Source organism: Eumetopias jubatus, unplaced genomic scaffold (genome assembly GCF_037043125.1).
Source record: "Eumetopias jubatus isolate StellerSeaLion01/CBP00866 unplaced genomic scaffold, mEumJub1_p1.0 scaffold_1, whole genome shotgun sequence".
Lineage (NCBI taxonomy): Eukaryota > Metazoa > Chordata > Mammalia > Carnivora > Otariidae > Eumetopias > Eumetopias jubatus.
Window position 1 is genome coordinate 94,562,986 of NW_028274807.1, and position 21,908 is coordinate 94,584,893.

General features: G+C 37.4%; 1 protein-coding gene across 4 annotated transcripts in view; it reads left to right on the plus strand.

Moving 5' to 3' along the window:
• The first annotated feature begins 3,744 nt into the window (after positions 1 to 3,744).
• The window catches only part of MECOM (MDS1 and EVI1 complex locus), a 277,123-nt gene continuing 258,959 nt past the window's right edge, over positions 3,745 to 21,908 (plus strand). For all 4 annotated transcript variants that reach the window (XM_088019859.1, XM_088019877.1, XM_028103132.2 and 1 more), the window contains exon 1: positions 3,745 to 4,080. In XM_088019859.1, coding sequence (XP_087875985.1) covers positions 3,790 to 4,080 — 291 coding nt within the window. In that variant the 5' untranslated portion in view covers positions 3,745 to 3,789. The remainder of the gene's footprint in view (positions 4,081 to 21,908) is intronic.

A 21,908-nucleotide genomic window follows, 5' to 3' on the forward strand; every position in this document is an offset into this window, starting at 1 on the left:
ATGATACATCTAAAGGATGCATGAAGCAAATTCCGGTAGCAGGCAGCTCAGCTCCAAGAAGTTACAAGGGTTATTTATCTTTATGGGACCACTGATGTATATAGTGGTTCTTACCTGATACTTACCTATTGTAAATGTGCCCAATTTTCCCCCCAATAACAGAGATTTAATGGAGATAGGATAATTGAGGTAATCTGTCATTTAGATGAAATGTTTTAGCAGCTTTTTGGATAGTTCTTGAGTAATATACACGGAGGCATTAGTTTACTTTGGTTTATGCAAATATTCAGTGTGGTGTGATAAACTGCATTTGCTGTTGAAAAATTCCTAATGCTAGATTACAGTGAAATATTGTTGCATGTTTCGATATGTAAAACTCAGCAGTTTTCTGTTTCTATTTTTTTGTCACCACAGCCCTTTTTATATTTAATTCAGATGATACTAGATTAACAGAGGCTTGAAAACAAATTGCCTGGGTTTGCATATACATTTAATGTCTGCCTGTGGATGAATAGGACCGTGAGTCTTTCTCCTGGATTTGCGTGACCTATATAAGTTGTTCTTTAGGATTAACTGGAATTTTTTGCCATTGTAAGCAGAATTGCATTCAGGCTTTAAATTCAAATTCTTCTGTGCAGCAGCCTGGGCACACATGTGTACTTTGTTTTCACAAGAATTGAAATCCAAATGCATTCGTTTAGATTATGCGTTGGGAGAGTTTGTGGGTAACTCAAAGGTCATGAGGTCAGCTATGCCAGTGGGGGGGCCCAGATGGGTTTGTCTCTATCCTTTTTTAAGATTTGAGATCACTTTGATGGAACTGACAGTATGAGTGATTTAACCCTTTGAGGAAATAGGGGAAATTTTACTGACTTTTAATGGATAATTACTGGAGGAAATAGTTCTATTCATTTGGATGCCTTTTGGTTTCCTGCTGCTTAAGTGGACAGGTCTATAGATTATACAATACTTCCAATTTATAGCACTTACTTCTCGTGGAAAACAAAGTCTTCACAATGTGTGATAAATCCCTTTAAGAATCTGTAAAGTAACTGCATTTGCAGTAGTTAAATGTTACAGTTCTAGAGAGATGGTTTTTAATATATTTTTAGCTGTATCAAGAGTGCTAGTGAACTTTTGGCTCTTAGGTTGAAGTGCAAAATCTCCCTGAAGGATAGATTTAGATAGACTTTATCAAGGGCATTTGGACCCTGAAGTGTATTTCTCTGATGATATTTCTTTGGGGCATTACTAAAACTGTTTCTTTTTGACGTTGGGTTTGGAGAAAAGTTTCTAATCTGTTGTGCTCTATTTCTATGGGTTTAAAGGTGCTTTTTAGGATCAAAATAATTCCCTGCATTTGTTAGAAACATATTGATTTGGTTTAATAGTTCGATAAAATTATATGTTAGGTTAATTATCTATTTAGTAAGCTTTATTAAGCACCTTTATGCAGATCACTTGGAGAACTTCTAAGAACTGTGAGTTCTGAGTCTTCCCTTTATGGGCCAATTTTCTAGTTGGAATAACAGGTTCATTCATATTAAACTAAATAGCAATGCTTGGCATTATTTGATCATCAGATTTGGGAGTGGATTTTGTAGGAACTCAAGGAAGGGGGATACTTGTGTTAAATGGAATGGTGAGGGGACAAGCTGAAGCTTGACCTGAAAGGATGACTACAAGTTGGATGGGCAGAGAAGTGGAGATAGGGTTACCCAGCAGGAAGAACTGCAGAGGAAAAGCTCACTGAGCTCAGAAGACGGGGATAAGCTTATTCTGGCCTACGGTTTCCTACTGGGGAGTGTTGAGAATCAGAGAGAATGGAGAATGGTTTTTTTATTCCTAGCCTAAGAACTCTGGATTTTACCTATGAACACTGGGAATTATTGGAGGCTATTGCATAGAAAAATGGGCATGCCAGGAAGATAAATTTGGCAGCATTCTCAGTGTTGAGGAATACTGGAGGTTGGAGGCTGGAGGTCTGGAGATATATTTAGAGGACTGTTAGAGAATTCAGGAATGAAAACGTGGATGAGATGAATGTAAAAATCTTGCAAGAAGAATGGACAGAATTTAATGACTGAACAGACTGGAGGATGAAGGAGAGAAAATGTCCATGTTATTTTAGAACCTTGAACATGGATAATTAGGGGGAAATAGTATTCTTAATAGACATAGTAAAGCAGGCAGGAGACTCAATTTGAGAGCAGATGATAATGTACAAGATTTTGGATACAGTGAACTTGAATAATAATGAGCTTGTATGTTGAGGTCCAATGTCTTATAGGAATAAGGTTGGGTTCTGGAATTTGGTTCTGTGCTTGGTTTAAATGGCATTGTCTTATCATTTGACTCAGGAACCAAGCACTTAATTTAGAAAGATATTTTTGCATGTGCTATCACTTTGTACTTTACAAAACTTTAAGTGGAGTCAATACTTGATCAACAATTGTTAATGACTGTCATGGTTAATAAATTTCCATAATGAGTCAGAGAAGGAATTGGGGCTAGAAGTCAGGTTTTCTACCTTCTAGCCCAATAAACTACCTTGGAAGATTTTAATAATTCATAGAACTGCAGGGTTGGTAGCATCTTAAAGGTCATCTAGTCTAGTCATCATCCTGAAGCTGAAATCCTTCCATATTATCCCTAATTTATGGTTATCTAGGCTATGTTAGAAGCCCTATGATGGGAACTTAAGGCAACTCATTTTACCTTTGGATGGCTCCGATTGACATTTGTCACCTTATAATTTTAACCCATTTTTCTTAGTTCTCTCCTTGAAGGTCTACAAATCAAACAAATCAGATATGACTCTCAGTCCATAATCCCTGTGGACAAGAAACGTGTGTTTATTTGCTTTAAGATAACTGAAATCCCCTTCATCTGGTGAACTGGTGGGAAATTCAAGCTCAGTCACTATTCTTTAACCCCCAGCAAATTGCGTAAAGATCTTAAGGTCTGAAATAGTTCACTCATTTACTTCAGGTGTGGGTGCTGTGCTGCCTTGTGGAGTCCTGAGAACCCCAGTGTGGAGTGTCCAGACTCCTTGTTACTCTACCTTGCTTCCCCCTCTGGAAAACTCACCTAATTTCTGTAATGATTTTTGTTTCCACAAATGTCCAGAGGAATCACTAGCTTCAAGTAGCTTTAATTCTCTGCTCTGTGTAAGCTGTTGAGGCAAAGAATACCAATGGCTTGGTGATGTGTTTGAAATAGGAAAGATAAAGAACAAACACAAATTAATACTCCAATAAATAGTCCTGCCACACAAATTTAAGCACCGTTGTCCATGGTAGCCCTTGGAATCTTTGACAATCTCCTACAGTTTAGTCCAAGACACATTGCATGATACAACTTTCCAAGACATTGTGTAATGCTTTCACCTCCCAATTTAGGATGGTTTGTGGGGTTGTAGGTACACATATGTTTACTTCTTATCTCAACTTCATTTAGACCAATAATTAAATTGCTCGTTGTTTCCCAGCTAAATAGTGGATTGAGCTGGCCCATGAGAGTATTGACAGTTGAAGATTAGCTCATTTGATTTATGGATTCACCACAGATAAACCAAATCCCCCATCTGTGAATCCCAGAGATTTTAATGCAGGCATATTTTAACAATGGCCTTCCTGATTTTGTCTTCAAAGAACAACAACATTATAAGGTGGCTACTGAGCTGTGGGATTTTGATTCTTCTGTATTAGTTGGAATTCACAAAGTTATTATTTGTTCACAGATAATGAGTGTGTATATGGCAGCTACCCTGAAGTTCCTTTGGAAGAAATGCCAGATGCAGATGGAGTAGCCAGCACTCTGTCCCTCAATATTCAAGAGCCATGCTCTCCAGCCACATCCAGTGAAGCATTCACTCCAAAGGAGGGCTCTCCATACAAAGCCCCCATCTACATCCCTGATGATATCCCCATTCCTGCCGAGTTTGAACTTCGAGAGTCAAATATGCCTGGAGCGGGACTAGGAATATGGACCAAAAGGAAGATTGAAGCAGGTGAAAAGTTTGGGCCTTATGTGGGAGAGCAGAGGTCAAACCTGAAAGACCCCAGCTATGGATGGGAGGTAAGAATACATTTTGAGTTTACACATTTAAATATATGCAGATGTGTGAAGAAAAGATCAATTTTTACGGTGGCCATAAAATAAGCAAATTCCAAATGTTGCAAAATGTCTTCAAATAGGTCTTTAAGAATGAACCTCCCTTATAATCTTGCTTCTTGATAGAAACAAAATGTTGCATAAATATATGGCATGATAGAGAGGAACTCAACTAATGAATGGTAAAGAATAGTATCAACTTACAAACATACCAAAGGAAACAAATACAGTTTTTATAATTAACATCGTTTAGAAGCATCATATATGGCCATCCATATAGTATGTGGCATAAACAAACAAATGTCATCATATGACAAGCTTATTGTATTTTATCAATTCTTTGGGGGCAAGGCTTGAAAGATTGGAGGAAACATTTGTTTTCTCCATTTTTGTGGCTGAGTTAATTTGGTTTTATTTTGTTCTACATGGTCATTTTGCTCTGCTTTCTAATATATTTTGCCACTCTTACGATAACGCTGCTTTGATTCTACATGCTTCTAGAATATGAACACTGTACTCAATTCTGTGATGATTCTTTATATTCAAATTGATTTAATGAATAATTCATGCATAAAAATGATGGCAAAAAACAATATGAAAATCAGTTGCTGGTTTTAGCCATGCTTTTCACAGAACCCATCTTGATAATATCTAAGAATGAGAAGTTATAGTCCGATTACAAAATAAAAGTAAATTTTATGTCAGTAAGAACAGGTAATTTTGTGATGTTGAGCTTATAATTTTTGTACAGATTCTGTAGCTGTATCTCTTTCCCATTTCTTTTTATTACTTGAAAACTTTTGTGGTTAAATCATAACGTTATAATTTCTGGAAAACCTGGTCTATATCTACAAAATGTATAGGCAATTTCCATATTAGCAAGAAAGTGTTTTTTGGAGATGTGATTGACCCTTGGTTTCCTAGTATTTCAGTTAGACAGAAATCAGATAAACTAGATTTATTTGGTATGTTCTCTTAATATTTATGATCATTAATAGAATATATGGTCAGCATTTTAAATAGAAATAAATAGGTTGTGCCTTCAGGACTTAATTTCACATTTTTGTTCCTTTGTTTTATATGTATCCCTTTGTGAAATCTGTGCAAAATGCCTCAATCAAAACAATCCCTGTCCAGATTCCAAAATGCCCAAAGTTAATATCTGGATTTGATATGATGACAAACGAGAAATTCTTCCTTAGTTGTGTTCTTAGCCACGGCTCAGGTAAAGTTGTGGTTTGGCTACACTGCTTTTAGACACATATATTGATAAGAGATTTTTAAAAAATCACTGTAGCATTAACTGATATGTGAGTTGAATAAGTTTTAGACTAAATGCGTAGAACTTTACGTCATTTTTGTTCTCCTTAAAATAAAGGCTATAAACATTCTAATAATAAGTAACTCATTAAACTTTTATTACAAAATCTCCAGAGTTAAACAACAAGTTCAGTACTGCTCGAGATTATCCAGAAGCCTTGGAATAAACCAAGGCTTAATAACAAAATAATTTTGTAGTTACAGGTTTGATAAATGCAGGACTATGTCTCCTTAAACAGGATACCTACGATTGGGGGATGAACCTGGGGAGAATTCGGCATTTAGAGGAAATTTAAAAATAATTATTTTTCTCCTTGGGAGTAGAATGTCTTCAGTATATACACAGGAAAATACTTACCTTGAGAAATGTAAAATGATTCTTTTTATTATGTCAAAACTGAGCTTTTTTATTGCTTGGAATTCAAGGTACCTCTATAAATAGTCCATGACTCTGGTTAAAAATCACCCATTTCTTCTTTCTCGTTCAAGAATTCATTTGATGGTCAGTTCAGTAATTTTCTTCACTATTTTAATGGTTGCACCCACTTTTGAGAGTATGGATTATCTGCTCTAGATGTATTATGGACAAAACCAGAGAAAGGGCTTTTTTGGTGATTTTGGCAATCTTGTTATCCATGGAGGAGTGCTTGAGCTCTTGACTCTAGGTTGTTTTTTTTCTTTTCCCCTTCTAATCTTACCCTAGTTAATACAAAACCCGGTCATGATCAACAAAGGCACTTTCACAAAGGCATCTTGCCCTGCTCCTGTGTGCTCATTTTTAATCACTCTCCTGTCATATTTACTCTCAACTATAGCTGATTTCTCTCCTGTTTGGTTAGACAGATAATTGTGATCAACTAGTGCAACCTTGCTTTTTGATACTCCTTCATTTTTAAAAATGATGAATTTAGGGAGAAAAAAAAAACCTCTTAGGCCAAGGAAAATATACATGAACAGAGGAAATCCATATTCAGCAAACAATCATTGAGTGCATACTATGCATCAGATTCTTCCTGCTTTCCTTACAGAAACCCAGTCTGTCATAACTGAAGTAATCATTGCTATCTCCAGTACCATCCTTGCTCTTTTCTACTAAAAAATCTCCCCTCCTTGAGCATTTCCTGTATAATAAATTCTATTACCATCTGTCCAGTTGCTGAAGTCAAAAAATGGGTTATGTTTGACTTTACTCTCTCCCACACCAACCAGACATGATTCATAGTTCCCATGGTCTATCAGGACTCCATTCTTTGCACACACTGGTCTTCCTACCTGGGAACCTCCTTTTCCTACCCATCCTTAGCAAGTGTCTATTCATTCCTCAGATTCTTCCCTTCCTTGACATTCTCCTTGACCTTTCTAGTCACAATTTAGTACTGCTAACATTTTGCCTCACCATAGCACCAGGTAAAGGTGAATACATATACTAAAGAATTTAAAGCCCTGTATAACATCCAAATTTTCTGCCTAGCTTCCCTAATAGAGCAAAATATCCATAGCTGTATCCTCTGAAGTGCAGTGTCCTGATCGTGTTTTATCTGTGGTGTCTGCAGTACTCTTTCATGCTAAGTGCGTTACCTGAAATAGCCAGACTGGATTAGTCACCTCAGGCTGCTATAACAAAGTACTACTGACTGACTGACTGACTGGGTGACTTAAATGGCAGAAATTTATTTTCTCACACTTCTGGAAGCTAGAAGTCCCAGATCTAGGATAGTTGATTTGACTTCTGTTGGGGACTCTCTTCTTGGCTTGCAGATGGCCACCCTCTTGCTATGTCTTCACATGGCCATTCCTAGGTGCATGTGTGCACACGCGCACATGCACACACACACACAACATAGGGCGAGGGGGAGAGTGCTCTGGTGTCTCTTCTTATAAGGACACTGATCCTATTGGATCAGGACCTCACCCTTATGACCTCATTTAACCTTAATTACCACCTAATGGCCTTAGATATCTGCAAATATAGTTACGTTGGGAATTAGGGCTTCAACATAATGGATTTGGGAGGGACTTAAGTATTCAGTCCATAACACAGACATTTAATAAATATTTGTTTGGTAAAAGAATGAATGAAAGAATGAAAGAGCAGATGAAAGAATGATGAATGGATAGAGGATTATGTGACTCATAAGAAGAGATAGGGAGTGGGGCTGAGGGAGTTCCATGGAAAAAGCTAGAATCTGGATTTTATACATGTGGAATCAAGTCTTAACTCTGCCACTACTGTGCAATTCTAGGGAAATTACTCAAAATTAATTGGTTCTTGCATTTTTATTTGACCCATGAGCCAATAATAACTGCCCCATGTCATTACTTGTTATATAATTAAAATGAAGTAAAGAGATATGGTAGTCTTTTCAAAGAAAGGTTTCTGAAGAGAAAGCTCAAAGGTAATATTGCAGTTAATGACCACCTTTTTGAACCCTCTTTAAATAGTTTTTATTTTTATGTATGTATGTATTTATTTTTAGATTTTATTTATTTGTCAGAGAGAGACAGAGAGAGAGAGAGAGCACAAGCGGGGGGGGGGGCAGCAGGCAGAGGGAGAAGCAGACTCACCGCTCAGCAGGGAGCCCGATGTGGGACTCGATCCCAGGACTCTGGGATCATGACCTGAGCTGAAGGCAGATGCTTAACCGACTGAGCCACCCAGGCATCCCGTGTTTAAATAGTTTTTAAAAAGTGTAATATATTTCCCCAAAAAAGGCACTTTTGGAAAATCATTTGAGTTTGTATTTTAGAGAAATCAGGTACTTTTGAAAATATGGTTTACAGACCAAAATACAGAGTTAGGTAAAATAAGCCGCAGATACCAGAAACTGATTTCTCCCAAACCAGTATTAATTTAAGAAAGAGAAACTTTAAAAATAATGTTAGAGTCTGGCAGTGATTGCCACCTTGCAATGCCTAAGACTTGTCTCTAACAAAAAGATTTTTGAAGACTGGGGATCACTTGATTGTCTCCAGGACCTAAAAGTAATTAGGGATGGATACTTTCTCTTCGGTTAAGAACTTTAGAGTTACTGATTGATTGAATAATAATAACAAAAATTCTGTTGGTTCAAAACAAGGGTTTTCTCTTATGTTTTCTTCTAAAGAGGACCGTTGTGTGAGACAACATGGAAATTGCATGGCGAGCAGAGGGGAGCAGGATTCTGGAGTGAGACTTCCCAGACTTAAGACTTCTTCAAGGCTCTGTGTGCTAGTTGAGAGTTTTGGGAAAAGTTACGTAATTGGTACTCCTCATTTTATATATATGGGACATGGTGATAATAATTGTACCTATCCAGTGAGGGTTGTAGTGACAATAAAATGTGACACTGTGTGTGAAAAACCTACCAAAGAGACTCCCACCTGGTAGAAGAGCTTAATAAAGGTGAACAGCAACAACAAAAGCTTGGCTGAAATACAGATCTAGCACAGGGTCATTAGATAGGGCAAAGGCCAACTTTATTTTATTTATTAATTTTTATAAAATTTTGCTCTCTTCTCGTTTCCTGGAAGTTCAGTTATCTCTGGGGTGGTCTAATTACGTTACTCTGGGTTTATCTGAAAAGGAAGCACTGGTTGTTTTTTAATTAACAAAACGAGGATTTGGGAGAGATTCATAAATTTATTTTTAAACCAAACAATAATTTGGGTGGCAAATTTTTTAATGGCCTGAGATAGGTCATGGAAAAACAACATGAGGTTTTGTTTCCTTGTAATATTGTCACTTAGCACATTTTCTCTGTTTATCTTTGTTACCATTGGTCATCATAAAACTCCGCAAGTAGATGTAAGTCAGCTGATGACGCACCTGTTAGGTGCCAAACCCTCTATTGTCTCCCTCTCACCCAAAATTGATCCAGATTACTTTGATCAGTTAAAATACCAGGTATGAGCTTAACTTTACTTTTTCTCCTTTTGAGCATACACATACTTAGGTGTAAAAAATTATGACATGAGTGGTCAGTAAATTTCTCTTATGTTTTGTTAAATAGATGGGAAGGAATAGTGGAAAGAGATTTTACTGGCATCAGAAACTCATTAAATAATTTTGATGCAGTGCTTTGACAATACATTATGTTCCAGTAATGTAATCCTGAAATGTGATATTACGATGAATGTGTGCCTCCCTATATCATTTAAGAAGGAATAGTTCTCACATTTGTAAGTTTGTTTTTGAGTTCTGCAGTGATGCCTTGTGTATTGGAACATGCAATCTATATGTTAACTGAAATATGGCTATCCATTAAAACAACAGCAACATCAGACTTTGAAGATACCTAACAACTGATTTCAGAGTCAGGAGGCTGATAATCAAGTAATGTATGTTTGGTAATAAAGAAAAATGGGGTAGTTTGAGATGTCCTAACATCTCATAGGCACCAAATTTCTTGGATTGGCAATATTTCTCCCTTATTTCCCTCTAGGTTTGCTTGGGCCAAAAATGAATTTTATAGTGATTTGTAAAATGAAATCAATGGTTTGGCATTGATTTTAGAGAAAACGTTTATTCATTAATGGGAAAGCAAGCACACTTGACATGTTGCATATTCTTAAAGCCAGAAAACTAAGTAAAGACCTTTGTCTTAATAATTTTGAAATGAATTGATTTCAGGAGAGGGGGAAGAGTATCAATTATCCAAAAGGGGGTCTTTAATGGGTAAAGAGAAATGATATATAATAAACGTATGTTACCATAAAACCTTATATTACAAAGTATTAATTAAATTTTTGCAATGTTACTTAAGGATGACAAATATAGTTTGGATATTCAGTTTTACTTTATGAAGAATTAAGAGAAAATACCAAGATAGGGATGCCTGGGTGGCTCAGTCGGTTAAGCATCTGCCTTCAGTTTAGGTCATGATCCCGGGGTCCTGGGATCGAGGCCCGTATCAGGTTCCTTGCTCAGTGGGGAGCCTACTTCTCCCTCTGCCTGCAGCTTCCCCTGCTTGTGCTCGCTCTCTCTCTCTCTCTCTCTCTGTGACAAATAAAATCTTAAAAAAAAAGAAAATATCAAGGTAAGAAGTAAAATTTACTAATAAGATCCTGAACATGACTGTCATTGGGGCCCAAGAAGATGTTATAGATTCTCTTGGAATATAATGAAATCAAGAAAAGAAAATCGGTCTATTTGATTCATTTTGTGCTTCCAGCATACATATATAGTAGGAATTAAATCTCTGGTTATTAAAAGAAAATAGAAGTTTATTCTCCTGAAGCACCAGGAACTACCTATAGTTTTGCCAGGGGCTCAAGAGGATCCCATACTGTTTGTGAAGAGGTTAGAAATCCCCTTACCCCACGTCCTACCCCTTCCACGTATGTCCTGTCAACACCTGTGGCTTGCTCTTCTTATGCTTTCTTCCATGAAAGGTTCTTGATGGAGTTCAGCATGTCTACTCTTCTTATTGCTGTTTTGACAGCTTCTAGTACTTCCAAAGTATAGTCAGTGATGTGGACAAGTCTGATAGCAAAAATTTTTTAAAAGTTCCCTAAGTATCAGTGCACCTGTCATGATGAGCACTGGGTAACATATGAAATTGTTGAGTAACTAAGTTGTACACCTGAAACTAATATAACATTTTAAAAATAAAAATAATATATAATTATACACCAGACAAAAAGCAAATAACTATATTAAAATTATTAAGTAAAAAAAAAGTTAAAAGAGGGTGTGCTGTATTCTTCAAAATTTTCAATGTCATCAAAGGCAAAGAAAGGCAGTGAAAATGTTCCAAATTAAAAGAGAAGAAAGAAATAGAACAAAATGTAAATCTGATCTTAGGATTCTGTCAATTGGCAAAAATGGACTTCGGATAGACAGGGTAAATAAAAGTTTGCCAAGGTAAAAAATAAACAAAGCAATGTGTTTTACACTTAAAACTTATAAAATATTATGTCAATTATATCTCAATAAAAATTAAAAATAGTAATATTAAAAAAAGAAATACACACTTTTCAAAAATCATGAATGTATTTGACATTGACATAGAGGAAAAACTGCAAGACCACCTCAATAGAGAAATCCTAATTTATTTTCATCACAAAACCTCTGAGCAAACTCGAAATAAAGGGTACTACTTTGAGTTGATAGACATATAAACAGGCTATAGCTGACATTACAATAATGAAATAACTTTGGACATTTTCCCTCAATGACATGTAAAATTCAGGATGTCCCTATCAATACTCTGTTCAAAATTGTCCAAATCAGTGCAATATGGAAAGAAGAAAGGAATAAAAAGAACAAAAACTTGAAAGGATAAAGTAAAAATGTCTGTATTCACAAATGATATGATTGTTTAGAAATTTATAAATACTAAGAATAAGTGAATTTTTAAGAGTAAGCCTGATAAAAGTTAAATATACAAAACTGAATTCCTGCACACTTGAAAAAGCAATTTGTGTAAATTTAAAATATCATGTATGTCAAACAATTAAAATGTTTAGTCAGAAAAATCAAATATGTAAAATAATAAATATTTTTAAGATACACTGAAAAATTCAAAACACAGCAGAAAGTTTAAAGACGACCTATATAAATAGAGAAATCACACTCATTGATTAGACAAGTCTATGCTATTAAGGTAACAATTCTTCCCAAAGTAACATATTGACTCAGCACAATTCTAATCAAATCGTAGTAGGTTTTATTGTGGAAATTTACAAGTTGATTGTAAACTTTATGTGAAAATGTAAAAGACCTAGAATAGGGAAAAAAAAAAAAGTTCCCCAAGTATCAAGAGTTTTTTTGTTTTACCCTGCCTGACTTGGTGATCAACTAGAATTTGCATGTGAGTCACTTATTTTTCAAAAGAATATTGGGTGATTTTCTTCCAATTAAGACGTGTATCCCACAAAATGTATCAAAGTGAGTTTCTTATTTATTCACCCCCATACTTGTGTATGAGTTGCTTAATCGGTAGTGAACCTCTTTAGTAAAGATCTCTCTTAATAGATTTGACAGTCGATTCTAGGATTTGGTCAATTCTTTATAATAATTTGTTATTCTAGAATACTTAGTTGGCCCACTGCATCAGGATGTTTCATTCTCTAAGTCTTTTCCTTGAGGGTAAGTTTGGAAGCAGTGAGAAGTAATAGGAAATAATGGATGGAAATTATCTTTGAAGGATAAAAGAGTTAGTGCAGCTTCTTTGCTCCTTTGTTTGTTCAGTGTAACAGTATGGAGAGAATTTCTTCCAAAAATGGTATGTAGGTAGTATGGAGAAATGGAGACACTGAGGGGATTTATACAATAAATAAAGATTGTATTAAGGTAGCATGTTGGCTTCTCAAAGCTTATTTACACTGATAGAATCACACAATACAAATTTTGCTGAAGCACTTTTTTTAAACATAGTTCTGTCCAGAAATTTAGAAAAATGAATTTGTATTTCAGCTATAGGAAAATTCAGTACCTAATTGCTATTGTCATTTTTGCTCTGCCACATCTTTTGGCCTTTCAAAATATAGCTAAAGCTGGAGATAGGTTAAATATTGAGTGCTTTCTGAAGAATATGTTCTACATGATAATTAGGAGAATTGTCAAGCCAAAAAAATCACAACCAGGAAGAAGTTGTCAGCTATCATTATGACAAAGGATAATATAAAGAGATTTTATGTGTGTGTGTGTAGCAAATAGATACTAGCAGCTACCTGTTAGTTTGTCCTTTCTTTCAAATCAGTATTTGATATAATAAAATTTTAGTACAGCACGAGAAATTTGACAGTGCCTTTATTATAAGGGGAGTTCTTATATTGGTACAAGGTGAACAAACATTGCACAGAAATAGCTTACCTCACTGAGGAACTCTGTATCATGGTGGGTCCACATGACCAAAGGAGAAAATCTCAGAGTTTTCTTCTCAGAGGGACATTCTTGGCTAGGAACAAGACCAGCAGTTTCAAGAACAATTAAAAGTTTATTCTGTGACTGTTGGTCATGCCACCTGTTCCCAGTATCTACTACTTCCAGATCCAAACCCTATCCCATTTTTCAGCATGTACCCCATCAGCTTTCAGAACACATTTTTATTCCATCAGTCAAATCCTGCCCTAGACACAGAAAATAATTTGTACCTCCTATCCTAATCCTAGAAAGTCAGTTGTAGGGTGTCATCTGATCCAGAAACAATGTCTCCAGAACGCACACCACACAACCTTACACACATGCACACATACACGTATGCCTTCTTAGGGTTTTTTTGTTTTAAATTGATCATTTTGGAACCTAAATTTTGGATTTGGACTTTGAAACTAAGCCTTTTGGATGTTTGGCTCTGATGCTTATTCCATGTAACCCATATAAAGTTGGGCACCCATATGAAGTTATATGGCCATATAAAGACAGTCAGTATAATTTTTTTAAAAGGCCCAGTAACTTCTCCCCACCCATCCAAAATTTATTAAAAAACCAAATCTTTTTCAGAGCTATCAAATGAGGATTTCATTTATGATGTCCTGAAAAACTTAAATCCTGTCTCCTTATATCTATATTCTCCGTGTCATCTATCGTTCACCCTCTTACTCTCAATATCTCACATATCCAGCAGTTGCTGCTCTCAAACACTCTCTCCATATCCAGGCCTCCGCCTTTCTGTCTCTCTTTAAGTGTATGTGTTTTTTATGTATATATATGTGTATATATATATATATAATTATATAATATATTTAACATATTTAATAAATATGTATTATTAAATATATATTATTTTTGTATACTTATATATAACAATATATATTCATTAAATATATATCTATATATAACATAAAATATAATATATATATAAATATATATTTAAAATCATATAGATCAACTTCTCCAATATGGCATTTTTTCCATTCTAGTATTTTCCATTCTGGTGTAGATATTTTCCATTGCTAGTATCTGGATTTGGCTAATAAACAATGAGCCAGCCATTGATCGGAGAAGGGAGGATGGGCAGGGGATGATGATTACAGATTTCTCTGCCCTGAAATTTCCTCTCTTATTCCTGCCCCACCTGCACCTAGAGGAAATACGCATATATTTTCTGTGGCCATGACTTGTATTTGCTGTGATCATTGGCTGGTCAGCTCATGTCACAGGTCCATAGGAGATCCTTTGTGCCTCCTACCAACTAGCTGACAGTGGTGTTTTCCTCTGACACTCCAGCTGACCTCCCGGGCTTCCCAGGTGTGCATGGCCTGGCACAGAAACCTCAACTGGCTGGCAGCCACAGGTGTGCATGATTTGTTTTTTCTTTTTTCATTTGTTTAGATTCTTGTGGTAGAATTCAGCAGGTGTGTAATGCCAGCATAGAATCCTCCACCCTGGCACAGAGGCCAGCTGCCTGCAAAAAAAAAAAAAAAAAAAAAAAAAAAGATGTTCTTTTTGGTCTTGCAACGCTGCCAGTTTGGATCCCTGTTTTCCTGGAAACCTCACCCAAGGGCAAGACTCTGCCTAACCAGTAAGTTAGGATAAGTTCATCTCAGTAGATGAGCAGGAAGAGTCTCCTTATATGAACCTCATCTACAGGTAGGAGCAGGTTACCTTGTTCTGCCCTCATGTTTTTTTTTTTTCTTCTTTTTTTCTAACTTGAGCTGCTATCATTGCAATTACAAGGATGTAGGAAATGCTGGACTTGGTTTCAGAGAGATATAAACCATATTAGGATGCTGTTGTTGACACATACATTTCTGCCCATTTGATTGAGACTCAATAGTAAAAGCACAGATGGAGATTGGTTCACTGGGCAGGGTCCTTCCATCTTCCTGCTGTTTCCTCAGGAAGCCTCTAATCCTGGGACCCAATCATTTCAGTATAGGGCTGGGTAAACTTGGAGATCATCCCTGACCATGTCTAGCTTTAGCAGAGGGGTATGGGAGGTGAGCTGTGGTAACACTGGGGGAACAAGACAGTGAAGCCAAGAGCCATTGTCATTAGTCTGTCAGCAGTGTGGGGCTGGAGCCAGAGAACATTCTCTCTTAGCCCTCCTTAACCTTGCAAAACACTTGTACTGTGGCTTTTCTTGGCTAGGTCATGATAGCTAAAGACATAGATGCACACACAACCTTAGATTTCTCAGTTTTCCTTTGTCATGGATTTTTCCCCATTTTTCTTTTTAGAGTCAGACTTGGAGTTTATTTGATGTTTTTACTTGCATACACATAATATAGGACGGGTTTAGGGGGCAGGGAGGCCTGATTTGCCCTATGGGCCCTATACCCCTCTGAATACAGGCATTGGTTGTCCATTCCCTTCAGATAATACGTATGCACCACAATGAAATGATGACACATGTCAGAGGAACATTTGTCTTGGAGGGTGGCAGATAGGGTGTGTAAATCATACTTGGAGAAAAGGGGTGTCACGTATATCAGCTAGCCAGTAGACTAGTCTTTCATTCTGCATCTGAACCTTGTACAATGCAGATATTTATGTTAATATACATCTGATCTAACAGCACTAGCTGAAGAGAAGTCAACAGTAAACATCATATGGACCATTACCATCAATTTCACAGCTGCTCTGTTTTTGTCGTGGCAGTCATATGTTCGTCTTTAGCTATGTTATTTTAATCGTGGCATCTCTTGAGAATCTAGTTTTTCGGTAATAATACATGAGATAAAACCTTTACATGGAGCTCCACAATTGAGGGTGGTCGATCATATGTCCAGCATTTGATTAGGACTTATTTATATCCAAGTCACTGCCTCCCGTTAAGAGATGAGGAGAGATTAAAAATAGCTCCATTGCCCAATGGATGATACTCAAAAAGAAAAAGAATTATCATTGTATTTAATAAGAGAACTGCCAAGCAATCATAATTCTTTCCATTAAGTAAATATGTTAGAAAAATTTATTATGAAATGACACATTATGCGAGCCAGGAATCAAAGATGACATCCTTGCATTAAATACGGTAGATGCCATTAAGGAAAACAGTCAATATGTCACCAAGCCATGGCCTGTAAAAATTAAATTGATTTGGTAAATGTAAGTAAGATAGATCTGTTTGCTTTCATCATCAATTTTGAGTGGGTGAACAGGTGATGTCACCAACCTGGGAGCGATAAAGATGCAGGACCATCTGGAAAGGCAGGTGATGAATGGGCAACTGCTTTTGGATAGTGACAGTGCTGTGGTACTTTGTCACTTGGGATGCAGTACTTAATAACTTTTCAATACCATCATAATAAATTTCACTGCCTTATTAATATAGAAATGGTGAGTTATTACCATGATGGTGGGTGTAAATAACTGGAGATGCAGCCGTCAGAAGCTGATTGTTTGGGCACGTTTCTTTAAGCAACACAGTTGACTCGTGATAATCAACCCATGTCTATACCCGTAGAGTTTATTGCACTTGTCAAAGGAAAAAGTAGTATTATTCAAAATTATATGAAGTCGTAATAAACAAGTTTAATATATTATCAGACTTTTCCTGTAAGTTTCCAAACATGAGGCAGTAAAGCATTTTTAATAATGTCTTTTCGTGTAAAATAATGTCCTTATGCAGTAATAATGTCCTTTCTTAACTATTAACAAAACAGTCGACTTCTTTGTACGTGTTTTAAAGGGTATTTTTATTTGTACTTTTCAGTCATTTTCTTTTGCAAATAAAGAGCTGAGGCAGGTATTTTTATTTGTACTTTTCAATCATTTTCTTTTGCAAATAAAGAGCTTAGAACGTTTCATTAACAAGCTCGAAAGTTGCTGAGTACAGGCCATGTCACACGTTTCCATTTTAATTGAACAGATGTACTTAAGAGTAAACCACAGCAAACGAAATACACATGAAATTATAAACACGTGTCACTAAGAAGTAGGCAGGAAAGAGCCTCTGATGAGCATCTGTGTGTATTTTATGAAGCCAAAGACTGCCACTTCATAAGTTCGTCACTGATGTCTCCAGTTTAATGAGAAGAAACAAAATATGTAGATAGGTGTAAGTTGAAGATGAATTACTAGATCAATCACTTAGCACCAATCAGGGTGTCTGCCATTGTGCGGTGGGAAAATAATTAGATCTGAGATGCTGTTCTTATTTATATACCGGCTGTTCGATGTGAGATGGAATATGGGAAACTTCCTCTTTCATGTCACTGTGGTCTTTATATTGTTTCTTGGCGAGGCTGACTTTTAATTCTGACATTGTCTTTCAGGCTGCAGTCTGCCAGCCTCTTTTCTTAAATGAAATGCCTCTCCACCATTTCTATTACTGCTGAAAAGAGAGCCAGCAGTCTATTAACAGGCAATAAAGTTCAGGAAGCCCAGGACTCATTTCTTGGGTCAGAGGTGAAAATTGCATATAAATGAAACAAAGGTGTGCCTTGATCGCTCAAGAAGCAGCACCAGAAAGAACACACGTGTTGTTAGCCAGAAGTCTCCCACTTAAAGGGAAAGGAATAATCGTAATAATGTTGGCCGATGGAGTTAAGTACTCAGTTGAGAGAAATTATATCAATCTGACAAATATAGCCTTCACAGGAGATAAAGTCTCTAATGACCTTAAATGCATATATTTATCATTTAATTCAACAAGCCAATTCCCTTGGGCTTTTGACCAATGACATTTCCCCTAAAGTTTAGAAATTTTTTACTAGCCCAGAGAATAATGGCCATTTGTCAGAGGGTTCCAAAGCTAAATGCAGTTGGAAGCAAAGAACAGGAGAGGGGCAAAAGAAAAAAAAATGGCTAATAGAGTCTTTCTACCTCAGAGCCTATTAATACGAACTTTCATTGATGCGAGAGCTGCAATATTTCGTGGCTGAACAGTAGGTGGCAGACATTGTAGTGAAGAAATGGGGAAATTTTAATCTAAGCAATTTTCATCTGATTTCATTAACTTCCAAATATGTCATCAGCGCACACAGCACATTAATTTGCAAAAAAATAGGAACACTAAATAGTTGTGAAGTGTGCTAGTTGAACGTAGAAAAATCAAAAGGATCCTACAGAAATAAAAGCAAAAAGTCTAATGTTTCATCAGGTAAAGTGTGTGAAGCAGGAAAGCCCAAAGAATAAAGGGGCCCTTGTATACAGTGGGCTTTTCCTCACTGTTATTCTTGGTCTCCACTTGATGAAGTGTATTAGTGATATGCACGAAGCCCTGCGACTCCTGTATCTCCCTTTGTGAGATTTTGCCTCTGCCTTTGTTTGTGCTGTCAGTCAGTCGTTCTTTCTCTGGGGCAGCCACATGGGTAACTACAGGATCTACTTGCAAATAGATTTTTGTAAAACCATAGTGTCCTTTGGCCCTGTGCTCCTTCTCTCCACCTCCCTGCCCCTCAGCAATCTGGCCATTCATGCGGCATGGCTCCCTGGCTTGCTGCTTTGTCAGATGGCTAGTGGTTTGCGGTTCAGGGAGGTCCATGTGAGATAGTGGAAGGGACACTGGCCTGGGTGCCAGGAACCTCGAGTTCTTGCCCCAACTTGGACTTGGGACCTTAGAAAGTCACCTGGTTTTTTCCTCTGGAGTCTCACTGAGGTCTATTCCAGCTTCAACTTTGAGTTTCTGAGTTCTGTCCATTTACCCCTCGTTTACTTCTTTTTATCCTTACGGACATGTGTTGTTACGGTGTTAGAGACTATGTATTTGGGGGTCATGTTTTGGTCTTTGAACCCTGGGAAGGAGATAAATTAACTTTAAATTAAGTAGCAAAGAGATGCTCGTTTTCAAATTTCTCTCGTATTCAACGAGTATAATTGCGGTTTAAACCTGAAATCAAAGCACCTTTGATATGTGCATCTCTTTTTGGATTTTATATTGAGCAGAGTAGGCAGCTGAAGACTGAAGCCTTGTTTTGAGAAGAAAGTAAGTTGGTGAGAGGGAGGGTTCTATTCTTAGCTGTCTTTGCAGAGATAAAGGTATACTTTTCCTTCTGTCCCTGGGGTATGATTTAGTGCAGCCTTAACTGTATATTAAGGCAACGTTCAAAGATACCATTTGGTCGTCTCAACTACAACACAGTGTCTGGGGCTCATCCCTAAAAAAAAGAGGCAGTGTAATAGAGGGGCTCAGGATGTCAGGTCTAGAGACAAATGACCTTGGTTCACATTCTCTACCACTTCCTTTGTGACCTTGAACAAGTACTTAACGACTTTTTGCCTCGGTTTCCTCATCTGTAAAGTGGTAGTAACCACAAGGTTTGTCTCGTGGGATTTCTGTGAAGATTATGTCATAAACTATTGTAAAGGACTCGGAGCAGGGCTTGATATGGCGTAGTAAGTACTTCACAGCAAACTGGTTTTGATCATCTTCATCACCATCACCATTCCAAAGTTGGGGATATTCCTTCCATCCCTTTTGTGAGGGAAGGACTGTGGAATTCAGTCTTTGGGGTTGGAGCTCTGGGGGTCGACAGAGCTACCACACTACAAGAATTAAATATTGTCCCCTTTCTGAGTAGCACGGGGAAATTGCCTTCCTCGATCCAATATGTTTGAAACTCCGATAGGTGTTTTTTTTTCTTAAACTCCAAATTTGATCTCTTTATTTTTTAAAAAAAATTTTTATTATTATGTTAATCACCATACATTACATCATTAGTTTTTGATGTAGTGTTCCATGATTCATTGTTTGCGTATAACACCCAGTGCTCCATTCGGTATGTGCCCTCTTTAATACCCGTCACCAGGCTAACCCATCCCCCCACCCCCCTCCCCTCTAGAACCCTCAGTTTGTTTCTCAGAGTCCATCGTCTCTCATGGTTCGTCTCCCCCTCCGATTCCCCCCTTCATTCTTCCCCTCCTGCTATCTTCTTCTTTTTTTTTTTCTTAACATATATTGATTGCATTATTTGTTTCAGAGGTACAGGTCTGTGATTCAACAGTCTTGCACAATTCACAGCGCTCACCATAGCACATACCCTCCCCAATGTCTGTCACCCAGCCACCCCATCCCTCCCACCCCACCCCCACTCCAGCAACCCTCAGTTTGTTTCCTGAGATTAAGAATTCCTCATATCAGTAAGATCATAAGATACATGTCTTTCTCTGATTGACTTATTTCACTCGGCATAACACCCTCCAGTTCCATCCACGTTGTTGCAAATGGCAAGATCTCATTCCTTTTGATGGCTGCGTAAAGGTGTTTAAATGGTTCTTTTACAGAAGATTCGAGGAAGCTTTTCTAACCAGGGCAGAAGAGGAGGTTTTGACTCATTTCTAATGAACTTACGCTCTCGTAGCTTGGTGGGGGGAGTCGAGAGAGGAAAATGTGCCCCTCAGCCCTAACCCTCTCCATGTAATCTTCCTGTGAAGGGCTCTCTCTCACTTCTGTCCTCATTGTCATCTTCCTTGGCCCTCCACACTCCTATGCCTTGCATACTCTGCCCCCTCAGCTCTCAGCTAGGTGGTCATAGGACTGATCTTCTCTAGCAGTATGTTTGAACTAGTGTGTGGATTTGGGGACTATGGGTGTGCCTTTATTCCAGTTCAAGCTCTTCTTCAGTGAGGACTGTGGTAGTATCCTTTCGAATAACCTAAGAAAAAACATGCCTCATGGCAGCAAGTATCTTGCTGGGGCAGCATCGTCTAATCTTGAGGAAAGCATACTCTGCCTATTCACAAATTTGGACTTAGGTTCATGTGAAAGAACAGCCCTGGTCATCTCGTGAACTTGTCTTCTTCCCAGGCTCTACTCCATTGGTGGAACTCCCCAATGAGTGGCTCTGAATCACTGGGAACAATATTGTAACTAAATATATTGTGATTAAGGCTATGAAGTATTTCAGATAAGTGGAAATACATATCCTAAGTTTTTGTACATTGTCATTTGTTTATTCTTAAATTTCTCTTAAAAATAAAAGTGGCACCTGGTGGGTCAGGAGGTTCTGAGACTTTCTGGGCAGAAATTTGGGGATACACAGAGAAGACTGCAGAAGACCCCTTATGAACTCTCATATATAAAATTTCACTGTTCACTGTTGCTTTTGAGCATTTTGGACAAGAGAAGTATCAAAAATTGTGGGTTTTTAATTTTTCTAGCAAAGAAATACCAAAATATGTGCTATTGAAAACTGTGGGTAAACTCTCTGACTCACAGGCTATTTGAAGGCTATTGGAAGGGGAGGGAATACCTGAATTATTGGGTTGAGGATTTATGGCTGAAAGTGACAGTAGCCTGAAGTCAAATTTACCCCTGAAGGAAGACTTGAAGGGTGGGACAGTGACAGGGGGCCTCTGCTTTCCTGTGGCACGTTTACCTTCTTCCTTCAGTTCTCTTGACCCTTACAATGTTATGTCCGTGTCTTCTAACTTCTGCGGCATGGACCGAATTGTCACCAAACTGCCACATGCTAATGATTCTTCACTTATACAAACTCTGGTGTATCCTAAGGTCTCTCTTCGTATGGGGGCTTCCATTGAGAACAATCTGGATTTAGTAATACACTTAATTGGAAGGTTTAATAAGAACTTAGCACTTTGTTTTCTTTTGTAACTTGGAAAAGACAGTAATCTTAAGAAAACCAGATGTGAATATGTTTTT